The sequence below is a fragment of the Gastrolobium bilobum genome, unplaced genomic scaffold (assembly GCF_033153095.1).
Source record: "Gastrolobium bilobum isolate Gb01-03AN ecotype WA unplaced genomic scaffold, APGP_CSIRO_Gbil_v1 utg1929, whole genome shotgun sequence".
NCBI classification, from domain to species: domain Eukaryota; kingdom Viridiplantae; phylum Streptophyta; class Magnoliopsida; order Fabales; family Fabaceae; genus Gastrolobium; species Gastrolobium bilobum.
Window position 1 is genome coordinate 345,838 of NW_026898961.1, and position 18,075 is coordinate 363,912.

Below are 18,075 nucleotides of genomic sequence, written 5' to 3' on the forward strand. Positions count from 1 at the left end.
CTAAAGCAATTACTCATGCGCTTAAAAGTACCATATGTTGATTACCAAAAAAAATAAAAAAATACCCTATGTAAGTTAAAAATTCGATGATTATATTGGGGTGGTACAGTGGCTATATTTGAAGAAAGAATTGTTGAGTACAAAACTATATTTGATTTGTATAATAATCGATGTCTCTGAATTACAGAATTTTGTTTGTGGTTGATACTTACAAAATTCTATGTGAATGCAGTAGCTTTTTCAACCTGAAAAATAGCACAAAATAGCAAGACAATTCATTTTTATTTCATATATTTTTGAAGTAAAAGGTTTGCATTTTTCATTTTTGCTCCTTCATGTTTATACGTCCACCATTGTATCATTCAGGACTTTTATAGCAAGATGTAGTTCTTGATTTCTTTTAGAGAGTAACCAACCATAACTTACAAAATTTTTGATTTTTTCCCCGTGCATCGCACGAGTAAGACACTAGTTATGAAACAGAATTACACCTCCAATAAAGAGTTAAATATACATACTACAGGAGTACTAAAAGGCAATAAAACTAGCCTACGAGGACGACATGGCTATATACCATCTATATAGGGTAGCAAAATTACATTAATCATATCCATTCTGTGAAACAATTCAAATGACATTTTCCAAGTTCAATTAGTAGTCATGCTGCCAATATTAGGACATTTCAACCGATATTCAACATGAAAAATTTAAGCTCCATGGATTCTCAATTATGGGCCATTGCACCAATGTATTAGCATAGTTCCTTCTATCAACAAGAATTTCATAAACTTTAAATGTCTTCATTAGGATTTGCATTCATCTCACTTACTTATTCCAATAAATTTAAGAAGGTCCTAAGCTTGTCCTAACTTTTAGGACAACACCAATGTGGATCCAATCTAGAGAAAAACTTTCCTTTCTTTGTAAATACAATTTTAGCATCTACATATGAATATTTAATGTCAGTACAAAGATAAACTTCACATGCATATCATTTGTATAAAAAAATATAGCACATATATGGTTCAACACAATGTTTTAAAATCCCACCCAGCCTCGAGGTCGACCCCGCCGGGTCATTGACCCCCTCTCTCTGAGGGTTGGGGTCAGCAGCTAAACCATGTATGCACATTGATCCCTCTGACCCCCAGTTGAACCCATGACTCCCGGGTCAAAGGGGGTCATTGCATTTTTTTTTAAAAAAAAAAATTTACACATGAAAAGATGTTGTTTGGTGTGTAAAAAAAACACCAAAAAAAAACTCGCTGCTGCCTAGATTTAGAACTAGATCTTAAATCTGAATCGTTTTTCTTCTTCTTTTCCGTACTTCTCTCCCAGACCCAGACCCAGTCTTCCTGATCCGGTGATCTCCTCCTCAGTGGTGGTAGTTCCAAATAGAATGCAGGCATGTCAAATATTCCCTAATAATACAAATTATCAAAACATAATTATACACCAATTCACATAAGGGCAAGGAATTATCCAACAACTAATAATTGTTTCATTCAATTCCCATATATATTAATCTACCGAGGAAATTCCACAAACTCACAAAATGAGAAAATTTACAATTCCTATAGCCTTAGTTTTGACCATTTGGTCATGTTTAGGGATGTTAACTGGTCGAGCCGAGCCGAGCTTTGATTTTAACAGACCAAGCATGTATTTAAACGTGTCAGACTGGCCTTAGCCTGTTACCTGTTACGAATATAATATTGACCTTGTTACCTTGTTTATTTGTTACCTGTTACTTGTTACGAACATTTGGTATCAGAGCCAACCTCTATGTCATCTCCGATGACAGGCTCCCTGCCCGATGGTGGCAGCTTAAAGGAAACTCTTCGAGTTTCTTCCAGAGAGAGAGTAAAGATAGTAATGATATTATACGAGGTGAGTAGGAGAGAAACTTCTCAAACCATGGATAGCACAAACCCTACTGATAACTCCCAGCCTATTATGTTACAATCTTCCTTGTCCCTTCCTAAACACATTCCCTCAAAGATCTCCTCAAAAATAGAAAACCTTATAGAGTACTCTTATGTCCCTGAAGATGCAAAAATCCTTGAAACAGTACCACCTTTGCTCAGCCCTTACAACATCTTCAAAAGACAAAGATCTGTGTTTAAAAGCATTACAAAGTTGATCTCTACCAAGAGACCAACGATGAAGGAATACGTCCAGTCTTCCAGAATGGATCAGTGTGAGTTACAAGCCACTTCTCAGGAGCAGTATGTAGATCTGGAGATTCCTACAGAGTTAATTGCTCACTGGAGACAAGAAGGCTACACTGCACTTCATTTTGGTGCCATAAGACTTATCCTTTCACTCCATGAAAGGAAAGGTCTTCCCGTTACAGCTCGTGTTGCTCTGCTGGACTCTAGCTTCATCCATTATGAAAATGTTGTGATTGGAACTGTGTTGACAACCCTTCATGCGGGAAGTGTGGTTTTAACCATCTTTCCAAATTACAATGTAAGCCTGAAGGATAGAACCTTGCCAAAAAGGTTGAAGGTGCAGATACAGCTTACAGGAGCTGATCAAGTCTCTGAGGCGTATGCAGCAACTCTTCATCATCAGATGATCTATAGACTTCAAGATCATACTGTTGATCTCCCCCAGCTGCCTAATAGCCACAGTGATGCCCTGTTTGTTATAGCCAAAAATCCAGAAGATACACCTTCCATTATCCAGATTCCGAGAAAGATATCTCGAGAAGAGCTGACAGAATTGATCCCTTTAGAATGGCTGACTAATTATGAAAAGATTCATAAAGCCAGCAAACCCATCCAGTCTCATGAGGCGAGTTGCAGAAGATCTGTAGATGGAACCGTCAGAACAATCTTCAAGAAGCCTGATGCAGCAGCCAACAGTTCTACTCTTACCATCTTCCAGTCTATGATGATATCTCCATGTTATAAGGAGGATTGGATCCCTGTTCATGGGATAATGCCGGATGGATCTCCCATTTATACTGATCGTATTGATGGTCATTTCATATGGGATGTAGATCCTAATATGTGTGATCCTGAGTGTGATTGTTGGATGCACACAGGAGATACTTCAGAAGAAGAAGAAGAAGAAGAAGAAGAAGATACAAGGAGTCGCAGGCGGCGTTGTAAACCACCTCCTCCTGTTCAAAGAAGATCTGACCCAGACAATGGTCCATGGGTAGGCATTAAGACTCAGAAAAACGCTGAACCTCTTTGGATCTATAAGAGAGGTCTAGAGATTCTGAGAGAAGAAGGACTACTTCTTTCTGAACCACTAAATGACCCTAACCTTATAACCTGGTCCCCAAAACACCAGCCTGAACCCATACCTTGTATGATGTTTTCACCACATGATTTTCCTCCTCTAGAGAGACATACTGACCCAACCACAAAAATCACCACTAAGCCTGTGATTCACCAAGGAGAAGTTCAGTCAGACGGAAAGCTGAAGCCCTTAAGTCAAGCTGAAGAAGTTCTCAATTGGCAGACTGAAAATGCTAAAGCCCAGAATTCTATTCTGAAAAGACTCGACACTAAGGTTGAAAAGATTTGTAATCAGATGGATACAGTCGAGGATCGTCTGCAACATCTCTCAAAGAAGATGGGAAAGCATTATGAGAAGAACATAGAGCAGATAGCCCAGCTTGAAGAAGAAATCAGAAAGCTAGGTTTTACTCCAGAAGCAAATATGAGGAATAGAGAGATAAGGAGGCTGAAAGCAGAAATTCAAGATCTGGAGAGGATTATTGAACAAAATATCTGATCCCAACAAAAGCCAGAACCAGCAGAAAATTATAACCCCTTTTTACCACCTCTTATGCCAAATTATTACTCTCCTTTCCAAAAACCATCAGAATTCTGGACCAACCCTCATCCTCCAAAACCTTGGACTTTTCCAACCAGCCAGCCTTCATAAGCCTAGAAGAGAAAGAGAAAGTAGAGAAAGAGGAAAACAACCTTCTACTTCTAGAAAACATTCATCCAGAACTAGAATGGAAACAACTCTTTCCTTGTCCTCGGACTCTACAGACCGTATGAATAATCCCAGTTCTTCAAAGAGAACTTTTGAGACTGTAGATCTCAAAGAACAGTTTGCCATAACCCAAACAGAACCCCAAGACACAGATGATTCTCAATCCTCTGAAACCACAGGATCCTCCTCATCCTCTTCAGATGAATCTCAGAGTTCTGAAGAAGCCTTTGAACCAAACCATCAAACACCTGAAACCACCCCTGAAACTTATGAAGAAGAACAATAAGATGAGATAGATTCTTCTGAGATAGATTCCTCTGATCTTTCAGAAGCTAATTATGCTAATATTACTAGCATACTGATGGCAAGAACTGCAGAATCCAGAGTTGAAACATACTATGATTCTCATGAATCTGAAGCAGATAATGCTACTGGTAGAAATCAGCCAAAGAAGCCAAACTCTGGAGGACCTTGGTTTACATTTGATGATATTTCTCCACACCTATGGAGAAAGAGACTTCTAGAATTTGGAGCATGGATAGATACTAAGCTGTTAGCTGCTGATGCTGACCCTTACAAAGTAATGGAAGAATTTTGCTCCAGAATGATTGGTTCTCTGAAAGAATGGTATCACAACTTGGGAAGTGTCAGACAAGATCAACTTCACCAAGTAGGTACTTCCTCTGGCATGCTAGGAGTTCTTCACCAAGAATTCATTGGAGATGGAGACATAATTGATAAGAAAAATAGGCAAGAATTTTTTGAAATGAAGTGCTGCTCTCTGAAGATAAAAGATCTTGAAAGGCATTTTAAAAGAATGATGCAGAAGTTCTATTTGCTGAATGGATACAATGATCCAAGCCTCAAAAACACTTATGTGGCTTCTCTTCCTAAGGAGATTCAGCCAGAGCTTAACAAGATGGCGATTGCTCAAGGGAAAGATTTCACAGCCCTCACTATGGGCCAGATTCACCAGCTGACTCTTGAAGTGGTGGATAAACTCTGCAAGCAGCATAAGTATATGACTGACCTGATGAATCAGAGGTCAAAGTACACTCAAGCCTGTAAGAAGCCTTATCTGGAGATAAAATGCAAAGATAGCAATTATGATTGTGGGCCAAAGAAAAAGAACCATTTCAAGAAGTATAATCCAAAGCAAAAAGGCAGAAACAAAAAGAACCAGAAACAATACAGGTTCTTCAAGAAAAAGAAGTTTCGTGGAAAGAATAGAGGCCAGAGATGTTTCATTTGCAAGAAGAAAGGTCATTTTGCAAAGAACTGCCCCAATAAATCAGATAAAGTGGTAAAAATGATAACTGCTTTGAATCTTGACGAAGGAGATGCAGAATCTTTGTACTCAGAACAAAGCACTGGAGATGAAGACACTGTCTTTGCACTACAGGATTCCTCCTCTAATTCTGATAGTGATGTTCCAGTTTTTGCTATAAATGAAGTATTCTACATCAGTCCAGAAATACCTAAGCCCAGTGTAGAAGTTCATATTTTATCATCCAAATTCAGTCATCCTAAAAAGGTGATTGCATTCATGGATACTGGTGCTGCAAGATCGATGATGGATCCCAAGATCTTACCTCCTGAAGCATGGAAGAAGGAGACAACTTATTTTATAGCTGCTGATGGCAAAGCATTCAGAACCAATTTGATCACTAAACATCCTATAGGGATAAGATTTTTCCCTGAATGTGTTATCTGGACAAATGTGATTGGAACTCGTCTGTCGGATAAAGACATTTTGATAGGCATGGATGTCTACACTAAAGCCAAAAAGCTTCAAATCCTTCCTCAAGGGATAAGATTCAAAAGAGATTTCAAGCCTTATTCAGAAACCTCAAAATTATATGCTCTTTCTGAAGCTCCTCCTGAACTTGATGATATCAAGGGGAAACTGTTACCTCTGTGTACAGAAAATCATGGGGAATTCTCTCATCCAAATCCTCTGTGGAAGAATGAAGACTTTTTTGTACAGCTTCCCTTTAAGCTCAATGAAGATATTAATCCAACCAAAGCAACTCACCCAGGAATGTCCCCATCAGACCTTATATTGGCTAGAATTGAATGCCAAGAACTGTTAAAGCAAGGACTGATAGAGCCTACCAAATCTCCATGGGCATGTCAAGCCTTTTATGTGGAGAAAAGGTCAGAAAAAATTCGAGGCAAGAAAAGATTAGTCATTGACTATAGGCCTCTAAATCATTTTTTGCAGGATGATAAGTTTCCTATTCCAAAGGTTGACACACTTCCTATCCTTTTCAAGGATGCTCATATCTTTTCCAAGTTTGACATGAAAGCAGGTTTTTGGCAACTTGGATTAGATCCTGCTGATAGATATAAGACTGCTTTCTGCATTCCGAATGCTCAATACCAATGGAAAGTACTTCCATTTGGTCTCAAAGTGGCTCCTTCCCTTTTTCAGAAAGCAATGACCAGAATTTTTGCTCCACTTTTAGATACAATTCTTATCTATATTGATGATGTTCTTCTTTTTTCCAAAAATATGGAAGAACACAGGAAGCTGCTCAATCAATTTGCAGAACTAGCTAATCAACATGGACTTATGCTCTCTGAGAAGAAGATCCATATTGCCCAAACTGAAGTTGATTTTCTGGGAATGCATTTCTCAAAAGGAATGTACCAGCCACAGCCACACATTGCAAAAGGACTTGCAGAATATCCTGATGAAAATCTCACTTTTAAATAGATTCAACAGTTTTTAGGAATTGTTAATTATGTGAGAGATTTCATTCCTAATGCAGCAAAGTACACCAGTGTACTGTCCAAGCTGTTAAAGAAAAATCCTCCTCCGTGGGGTCCAGAATAAACTCAAGCTGTCAAGGAACTAAAGAAGATTGCTCAGAATCCACCAGCCCTGAAGATTCCCAGTACTGGTAAAAGAATTCTTCAGACAGATGCTAGTGATCATTTCTGGGGAGCGGTTCTCATTGAAGAAGCTGAAAACAAGAAGTACTACTGTGGACATGCAAGTGGTCAATTTACAGATGCAGAACTTCATTACCATACCACTTATAAGGAAGCCCTGGCAGTCAAGAATGGAATCAAGAAATTTGATTTCCATCTTCGAGGTCACAATTTTGAAGTCCAGATGGATAATTCTTCTTTTCCAAAAATCCTGGAATTCAAAAACAAAATGCCATCAGATCCTCAAATCCTTAGGTTAAAAGATTGGTTTTCCAGATATGACTTCACTGTCAAACACATCAAAGAAAGCCATAACATTATCCCTGACCTCTTATCTAGACCTTCTAGATCAACTAAACCAAAAGCCCCTGTCCAGGTCATTTCCAGCATAGCCAGTGTCCCATTTCCTCTGATATACATAAATAAGCCATTACCTAGAACAACCAAACAAAAAAGAGCCTATTCTCCAGAATTAGGCCAACCTACCTCAGTCTACCAGATCCAAAAGTTTGCCAAAGACTTTTATTTTTATTACTGTTATAAGATAGGAAAAGAAAAGACACAAGAGATTATTCCCTCTGTCTTCAACTCAGAAATTCCTTTCCTGCACATCCTAGAAGTTTTTCCTGCCATAGGATGAGATATTTCAGAAAACACACTCTGGTGCATTTGGTGTCTCACAGTTAATTATTCAGTTTCTCTTGCTCTTAAAGTCCAAAGGGCTTATGAGATTCTTATAACTCCTGATGCAGTAGATGCTTTCTTATGGACTTTGTTGGAATGGTATTCTCCTATACCATGGTGGAGAAAAGAACTACACAAGATTATTCTAGCAAAGGAACAAGAAGAAAAAACTGAAGAAGAGATCTCAAAGATCACTGCCATTTTCATTATTCACAGACCTTACTGGCAAAGGCCTGATGGAATTCTTTGGTCTCAGAATATTGCATACCTTTGGGGATATTTCAAAGATTATCCATTAGATCCCTGTTCCAAGAAGACGTTGCTGAAACATATCCAAGAACTTAATGGGTATGTAGAACAAGAAGACCAGCCCAGTTCTTCAAATGGCCCAGGCCCAAGTTCATCACAAGCCCAAGATCCAATGCAAATTGATTTGATCTTTGATCCAATTGATGATGCAAATGCTGATGTCATGGAAGAAATAATTGAAGAAAAGGCCAAAACAGACAAACCTTGGTGGGAAGAGATGTATGGTGGGGTCCACGGAGAAGAAAGGAAAGCTCTCAACTTGTCCATTAGCACAGACACTAATGATGATGTCTAGGACACTCATGTGGTTATGATTTAAAGTATAAAGCAACAATTCAACTTTTAGAAAAGTTGTATCAACTTTTAGAAAAGTTGTTTGTCTTATTGTATAATTATGTGTAGTGTGATGTAATTTCCTTTTTTGTTGTTATTATGGGTTCCTTGCCTATAAAAGGACCTTAAGTGTGTGCTTGTATTCTCAGATCGAGTTTACAGAAAATAAAAGCTTGTGTGTTTCTCTATGAGTTTCTAAAGAGTTCTTTCTTCTCTCCGAAAACTTAGTATAATGTTCTTACTATAGTTACTAATCTCTGGATGAGGAAGTTAGTATGCTCTACACTTGCCCTGCAAAGGGATCCTGTGTATCAGAAAACGGACTCTGTAATGATCCAGTCTTACGGTCCTCTCATCTTTAAGGTTTCATGGATGATAGTCTCCAAGGAAAGAGCTAAGAGGCTAAGGTGTGCCGTGAAATGCTCAGATAGATGGATGACTAGTTCATGGATTCTTAAGGATTGTGAGGCTCCCGGAAAATCATGTGGTGAAAACATCATACAAGGTATGGGTTCAGGCTGGTGTTTTGGGGACCAGGTTATAAGGTTAGGGTCATTTGGTGGTTCAGAAAGAAGTAGTCCTTCTTCTCTCAGAATCTCTAGACCTCTCTTATAGATCCAAAGAAAAAAATAATTGTTTCTTTTATAATAATTGTTTCTTTTATAAGAACATTTGATGGTGTTCTAGCATGCACTGATATGTATTTTTTTGTAAGAAAAAAATAATTGTTTCTTTTATAATAAAAAAATATATTAATATTAAAAAGTCAAAATAACAAATAGGACTTTACTTTACGTCTTTGCTTTTTCTTCTAAAATTTTCGTCTACATTCTAGTTGAACATGCTTCTTATATGTTCTGTGAAAAATTCAAACTATTAAAATATACCATATAGCAACGAAAATATCACCTTTCTCAATAAACTTTGGTGTCTTTGTTTTATCGTAAGATACAGCTAAAGCACTTCCCTTTGCAAATGATATATTATTTTAAACAATGACTTCGGTGTCTTGTCGTGCTATTATTTTAAATAAACTTGGTTGAGGAGACTGGAGAGAAAGAGAGCGCATAGGCAAGAGAGGAAAGTTGAAACTGAGGGACGCTGTCAGTGTAACGTTGAAATGAATGATTAATAATAATAATAAAAATTTAATGTAAAGACGGGCCAGCCTCTCAGGCCCCAAGGCCGGGCTTATCCATGGAGGTCTGAAGCCTTTTAAATAAAAAGGCTTTTATATGAGTCCATATTTGAGCCCAACAATTAAAAAAGACGGGCTGGTCAGGCTGAAACAGGTCGGGCCTAAGGCCCCTGGCCTTATTATCACCCCTAGTCATGTTACTTGGGAGTAATGCAAACAAAACAAAATTTTAAATATTCCACCCAAGCTCTACATGTTTATTCAATTATTTATACCAATATTGTCTTCCCTTAATTTTTGTACTTCAATTTTATCAATATGACTCATCAAAGTAGACATGCAAGTCATAAAGATGGATAATTTCTCTCCATAATATCCGCACAACATTGACCCAATAAAGAGAATAAACCAAAAGATATTCCAAATTTCCCTTAACTCCAAAAACTCCAAGAACAATGCTCAAAAAATTATCCTCTTACTTTGAATGTAAGATAAAACAACCCATAAGAATTCCCTCTTGTTAAAAATGTAGCTTTCATACTCAAGAAGGGGGGGTTAATAGAGTATTATAAAATTTTCGCAAAATACCCCACCGTTTCAAAATTAACATTTTTATAGAAACTTTGACATATGAGAAGCTTATGAACATATTGAAGTAATCCATGATACACAATTTACCACAATGATATAATCTAATACTATCACATATTAGATATAAAGAAACAATTAAAGTGGTTGAAATAAAAGATGAAGGTTAAGAAAAATGCAAACTCTATTTATCCTAGTTCGGTCACCACTACATGTGAACTATGTCCAAATTGCAAATAGGCCAAGCTTCATGGATGCTTGACCAACCTCCAAGCTTCCTAGTGCTTGGAAACCTTACAATCCACTAAGCTTCACGGATGCCTAGCAACTTTATAACCACTAAGCTTCATGAGTGCTTAACAACCTTTCAACTACTAAGATTCTTACATGTTTGACAACCTTACAATATGATTTTATAGTAGGAGAATGATGATTAAATGACAACTCTTTAAAAGAGTAAGTATACTAGTTGAAGCTCTAAGTGGATACGATGAATTTGCAAAAATGAGCTCAAGATTAATGAATTTGTGTATATGATCTCAATGAATGTTTATGAAGCTCTTTTTACTCTCAAAATACTCTTAAAAGTGCACAAATGATGTCTCATATGTTAAAGAGCCGTTAGAAGTGTATATATAGTGATTTTATAAATAAAAAAAACTAGCCGTTTATAATTGTTATAGGCATACTACCCAATAAAGATTCGAATCCTTGTTGAGGGATTAGAATCCCTCGTAAGAAATTCGAATCCTCCCTTAACAATAAGTGAAAAATAACCAAAATGCATTTTTTACTAGGGCTGGCAATATGGGCCAAGTCGTCGGGCCAGCCCGTTTAACCCACTCAAGTTGGCGGGCTGGGTTATGAGTCCCAACCCACTAACCCAATGTAACCCGCCCCGTTTACAAATGAGTTAAAACGGGTTGATAGGAAAACGGGCCGGGTTGGCCCGTTGGGTTACTATTTTTAATTTTTTTAATTTTTAATTTTTTTAATAGTAAAAAAATTAGAATTACTGAAAGTTGAAATGTAAAATTAGAATTACATGGACCTATACATTGGGCAAAGTAGGGCTGTGTAACAAAAATTTTATAATTATATTTTTACATGTTAACAAAGCTAATACATTTGCCTTGCTAACGTCACCTATATTAAGCTAATACATGTTCAAGGGCGGACCTACATGGGGGGCGTGCATGGGCGGCTGCCCCCCTCTAAAATCTGAAAAAAATGCCTACATCCCCAAAAAAATACATAGTATATTTTATTTTTCATAACTTGTGGGTTACTTTAACAAAATTAGCATTGTGTGTCGTTTGGATCTGAAATGAGTTGAATTGATTTCACCTTGTTGATGATCGGTACAGTGTTTTTGTTCAAAGCTTTCGATTTCACTTTCTGAGTCTCCTTCTTTTGCTTCATTTGATACCCAAAATCTGTTAGCATGAGAAAGAAGCTTGATACCCATTTTCCTGTTGTGAGTATGTTCACTTTCTCTTTGTTAAGTTGTGATCTTTTTGTAGTTTCATGCTGTTCGAATGCTAAAAAACCAACTGAAAGTGAAAGAAAAAAAATGGGTATAAAATAATTATAGTTTGCAATAATTTTTGGAATTTATTTGTTTAGCTTTATGGTGCTTGATAATTGAAGTAGATAGGTCTGTAGTGCTGTGGGCATTATGGAACTTTATGATGTTAGTTTTAGGTGCTTGTCTAATTTGGGTTCTACGAGTTTTCCTCTCTTTTTGGATTTATTTTAGTTATGTGATTATATTTGTTATTAAAATTATTTAATGGGTGCATCTCTTGAGATCGTTGTACATGTTTTTTGGTTTATGACTGTGATTCTCCTACTTTTCATTGTTGACATGGCACATGGCAATGAAATAATCTATGTTAAATTCGTCAATTTAGTATACTTGTTAAATTATATTTTATTTAAAATTCTATAAGTTGGATTTGTTAAAAATTTTGCCCCTCTTCATATAATTTTCTGGGTCCGCCACTGTACATGTTATTCATTTGCCTTGCTATATTTTATAATCAATTTCCATCCAATGATGTCACCTACCCATATAAGTTAACGTCGATTATGTGTATTTATGCAGATTTTTTTGTGTTTTTATGCAAAATTTTTGTGTGTTTTTATGCAAATTTTTTTAAGTGTTTTTATGTAGAATTTTATGTTTTTTATTTTATTTTATGAATTTTTTTATTTTAGGCGGGTTGGCCCGCAGCCCGCCAGCCCACTCATAAAATGGGACGGGTTGCAAAGTTCAACCCATTTTGTCAAAACAGGGTGGGCTGACCCAACCCATTTTAGGCGGGCCAGCCCATATTGCCATCCCTATTTTTTACACTCCCTTACATTTTAAAGTGTTTCCTAACATTATATGAACATATATTTGGCTATTGAAAATATGTTTATAAAGTTAAAATATGTTCAAAACATGGTAAAAACACGTTGAAATCATTTTCCAAACCTTAATGACTCTTATGCATGAATTTCACAAATGGAAATCAATTTGATTCAAAAAAATCATTTCACGCACATTTTTGACTCTTGTAAAAAGAATGATCACATTTTGCATATGTTGGTTATTTTTCTTTGTTAGAAAAACATGTCAAGATTATTTGTATAAAAGTCTCGCAATTTCGAAAGATTATGCAATGTTGAGATCAGAAAAGAAAACACCATCATACCCTTACATAAAGATCTAAGAGTAGAAATTAGGGGTGTCAAAACAGGTTATGACATGTGGATTGACCCACAACATGACACACAAATTCATGTTTGGGTTGAACCGCGAAAAAATTTGTGTTGTGTTGAAAAAAATAACACGTAAAAAATTTATGTCGTGTCAACACAAATTAGACTTATATATTTTTTTAATTTTTTTAAATATTTCTTTTTAATTTCAACCCATTTTTTTAATTTTTGTTGGTCAATTATCCTTTTAACCTGTAGTTGAGTGTTATTCTTGTCGTGTCAATCTGCAAAAATTTATGTCGTGTTTGTGTTGAAGATCCTGACACGAATAAAATTTCGTGTCATGTTCTTGTTGTGTGTAATCGTGTCGTGTCAATCCATTTTGACACCCCTTACTATAAATTAGATACGGTAAAAGCTTAGACTTGGTCTTTATTTCACCATGGCTTGTGTGTAACATTACTTTTGTAAGTTGTCCATGGTTTTGTTGTCCTTCAATATAGCCTTGTTTCTTATGGTTTTGATCTTTGAATCTCTTCTTGATTATTGCCTAAATTTGATAGCTATTGCTCTTGGATTGTCATCTTAATGCTCTTGGATTGTAAGAACCTGCACCGTTAATTAAGGAAAATAATTAATTAAATGTGTGAAATTAGGAAATATTCCATAATTGACCCTAATAATTATTATGAGGCTTAAATAAATATAGAAAGTGATTAAGAATGCTGAAAGTCGTTTTTCTGACGAAAAGTGCAGATATCGGTTCTGCTACTCGGTATAAATGCGTACCGACGAAGTATCCCGGAAAATTATAAAAAGTGTGTATATGTCACTAGAATAATATATAGGACTTGTAAAACAAGTTTCAAGTCAAAATAATGAGAACTGGTGCCAAAACTAATACAGACTATGGAAAAGCGCGTACCAGAAAGGTACTGCGAAAAATAAAATAAAAATATGTTAAATCTTGTAAAATTGAGTAAGTTCAGAATCCTAAGTTTGGGATTAAAGTGCTAAGCATAGCAATTAGCGTTAATACTGTGCGTTTAAACCTTAACCGCTTATAAATAGTCATTCTTTGGGCACAAAACCCTAGACTTTCTGTTGATACGTGAGTTGGGCGGCTGAAGTGCACTCTTGCACTGTTCCATTGCCATCTTCCATTGTTCTTGACCAAAACTCAACCTTGAGACCATTTCTTGGTTGTTTCTTCATCCTAAACACTTGTGTGAGTGAGGGATACCTTTGTGAGGGTGAGAGGTAGCTTTTCTCTGGATGTCCAGCTTCTGTGTGTTGAGTTGAGGGGATGACCTTTGTTGTTTGGGTTGTGGGAACTTGGTGTTGGCATTTTGTTGCTTCAAGAAGCAACCTTTGGAGAGAAAAGACCTTTTGTGTGCACCATTTTCGTGTCCTTGTGTGTGCTGGACTTTGGGAGCTTCAAGTGAGCTCCAAGAGCACCTTGTGCTTCTGTTTGAAGCTTGGGTAAGTTGTACAAACCATGATCATGAGTTTTAATGCTTAAAAATGGAACCTTGATGCATGTTATGAGCTAAAGTTGATAACTTAAGGTTGGATAATGCTAAACACACCTAGAAATGCATGTTTAAGCTTCTGTAATCGATAAAAGTGGGACCTTTGGGAAGGATATCTCGCGAAATGCAGAACTGCATTCTGTCGCGAAATATCCGGATATTGATATCCGGATATGGGGATCTGAATATTCGGATGTCAATATCCAGATATTCACAGAGAGATATCCGGATATTGATATCCGGATATTCCCCCGAAAAATATCCGGATATTCTGGATTTTTGAAGAACAGTAGCTGCACTGTTCATACAGAATCATGTTTGGGGTTTGTGGACTCTAGACTGGTTAAGTTGAGCTTCTGTATTGATTAGTTAAGTCAGAATCTAAGTGATTAAGGGCTTGTGGCTTTGTAAGAAGCCTTAAGACAAGAAATGTAAAGGAAAGACGTTGTCCTTTTGTCTTATACTTGTTGAGTATCATTTTGATATGATTGTTGGTCCAAAACAGATTGTGATTCTGCTGTGTTTGGGCTTTGAGATTGGTTGGACTCTTGGCTTGGATTGTTAGCTTGCAAGGTAAGCTTTCCTGTCCTTGGTTTAGCCATTGTTGATTCCACCATGTCCCATGGGGGGATGATTTATATGCATGATGTTGTTTTCATGATATATTGATTTGTTGAAATGTTGTTGATCTGTTATATGCGAGTGCCTTTTGGTATGCATGTGGTGTTCCACCTATACGGTAAGCCTGAGTATGGGGTACATACAAGAGGGTAAGATTGTGGGTGAGGTACAAGTGGTGTTCCTTGTACTCATTGTGGGGTTGTAGACGTACGTCCTGCATTTCTCTGGCCAGTAGAATAGTTAAAACACTCATGGCATGAATATCTGTTGCACTGCATAGTTTTGAAACTTATACTGTTAAGTGCTTTTGAACTTATATTGCTCGTGTAAGTGAGCTTGGGGTGGAAGATCCTTGAGGACTCCTTGTCTTACTGAGATTTCTTTTTAGAGATCTCACCCCACGTTTGGGGCACATATTTCAGGTTTAGGTAATGCGAGGGTTGAGACCTCTGGCGGCAGGAGGCCGGAGTTTAGCTGATTATATATGTTGTATGCTGACATGACTGGATATTGGATGCTGTTTATGTTTTCTGTCTTTGTATTGATATTTGAGTTGAGACTCTTTGTGGGCTATGTTGCCTTATTTGGGTGAGCATGTGGATTGTTCATGCCACTTTGACTTGACTTTATGCTTATTTTTTTCTAGTTGTAAATAATAATGTATCAGGATATTGTCCGGACTACGTGTTATAGATCCGTGACTTAGATACTCACATCTATGTTATGAGGTATTTCAGTTAGTTGTCTTTTGCAATTTACATACAGGCGATGTTTTATGAAATGAATTAAGTAATTCAACTTGGTTAATGATAATGACGCCGTAATTGAAAAGAAAAAGATATTCCGCATTTTTAAATTAAGCGTGGCTTAATACGATGATATGATAACAAACCGAATATATACGGGGATAGAGTTTGATAGCTAGGAAGAAGAAATTGTTATATTAGAATCCAATGTCGTTCTTATATTAGAAGCCAACGTCGTTCTTATACAAGGAAGCACAGACACTTGTAAAAACAGGGAGAGTCGTGTCCGACATGCTCCGACACGGTGTCGGACACGCGGTCAACTTTTTTCGACACGTTGACCATTCCGACACGCGAATTTGACCGTGTCCGACACGGTTAAATGGCATTTTCGTAATTTTTTTTAAATTTTATTTAAATTTTTTTTTTAAAAATTAAAATATATTAAAAAAGCTTCCACCTGATCATATCAATTTTATTTTTTTGTCTTTTTTTCCCTTAAGTAGATAAGAGATCATCTCAGCATCATTGTTGTCAATTCCTATCACGCTCTTGTTGTATCTCCTTGTCTCTGATCTCTCTCTAATATGATTTGATCTCTCTATCTAATATTATATATATCTCTCATCCCAGTTCTTATTTTTTTTTATTAAAGCTTCCATCTTTATAACGTGTTGACGAATATTATTAATTTAGTTTCATTTTTTTGTTAAATTATTAAATATTAAATGAAATATACACTATATAAATTAAAAATATTATTTAATATTAAAACGTGTCCCAACGTGTCGAAATCCATAATTTTTTAAAATTGACGTGTCAGAGTGTCGTGTCGTGTCATGTCACGTGTCGTATCGGTGCTACATAGTTCTTATATTAGAATCCACTTACATGCATAGAGTTTGATACCTAGGAAGAAGAAATTGTTCCTTAATTGAGTTGGCTCAACCTCCTTACCTTAGAATCAAGTAGTCAACAAACGGTGAGTTGCTGAAACAATTTGCCTATGGTGAAGCAAATGGTGAATGATGAATGTCTATAGAAGTGAGAGAATGAAGTTTGTATGGGAGGTGGGTATTCTGGTCTTTCCCTGAGTTGAGAAGAAAATGGATATAAAGTATTAAAACTCATCTAAGTGTGGATGGGGAAATGAAAAATAAAAAGGATGAGGGGAAATTATTACTAAAAAGATCAAACAACCCTTTTCTACTTTGCAAAAACACCCACAAATTTTTGAAAAATTTCAAACTTTCCGCATTAAGATTGAGTAATGCCAAGTACTATATTAGTTCAAGCATAAACTATTATACAACAAAGATGTGTATATCTAATGTACCAAAAAAGAAAAGAAAAGAAAAGATGTGTACATCTACATTTATACTTTACAATACCTTATGTCTTAGCATTATAGCGCATCTCGTTCATGCAAAATTTTATTTACACTAAACAATCAATCACACATAACAAGCTTAGGTCTAGCCTCAAAACACAACACAAATCTATTGTAGCATTTTTGTAAACCTATCATATCAAAAAGGGCCTGAGCGAGAGAAAAGGCTCGTTTACATATAAGACACCAATTACTTTTTTATGATTAACATTGGTTATTTAAGCGGACTTAAATTATTATGCTATTGTTATAAAAAAATTCTAAAATTTATTATTAATTTCACGGCGTTTACAAATAAAAATTTGACATCTGTAATTTTTTTATATTTATATATATTTACTTATTTGTATAAACGATTGATATATTTAACATTGTCATTAATTGCTTCTTAAGATAGATATATATCTATATATATATATTTTGGATGATAGCTTCTTGAGATTGAAATGATTATATTTACAAACTAAATTATTATAAATTCTTACAATTAAATTTTAACAGTTGATTTCTGTTAATCTAATAACTATAATTTATTAGGTAACACTTATTAATTAATTATTAATTTATATTAAATTATAACCGTTAGATTGACGAAAATCAACTGTTAAGATTTAGTTGTGAGAATTTGTAAATGAAAAAGTTTGTAAATATAACTTATATCTCTTAAGATAATTTTATTAGGGTTAATATTTCTCCAACCACTTGAAATAAGTTTATTTCAAGTTATCTCTTTTAACTATGTACTATGAATAGTACATAGTTATAACGTTAATTTTTTTTTTTCTTTTCCGTCATTTTTTAGAACTTATCTGCTAATATGGAGAGAGAAAAAAAAAATTTTAATATTATAATTATACATTATTTATAATACATAATTAAAAAGAATAACTTTTAGATAAACTTATATGAGGTGGGTGATAAATATTTTCCCAACTTTATTAACATGGTTTTTGTTTTAGGGAGAAACCTTTTGTAAGTTCTGATAAAAAGTGAAACACATAGTTTACCAAAAAAAAAAAAAAAAAAAAGTGAAACACATAGCAGAAAAGTCGTTTCATCCAAATTACCTTGACTAGATGTACCAACAAGGTAGACCCCACTCAGTGTTTGCCGCATTCCTACGTC

The 18,075-nt window shown here is 35.7% G+C and overlaps 1 protein-coding gene across 1 annotated transcript; it reads left to right on the plus strand.

The window, feature by feature from the left end:
* Positions 1–4,324: 4,324 nt before the first annotated feature.
* Positions 4,325–6,682, plus strand: LOC133285806 (uncharacterized). The gene has a single exon (XM_061483088.1). The coding sequence runs from the start codon at positions 4,325–4,327 to the stop codon at positions 6,680–6,682; it is 2,358 nt and encodes a 785-aa protein (XP_061339072.1).
* The last annotated feature ends 11,393 nt before the right edge of the window (positions 6,683–18,075 follow it).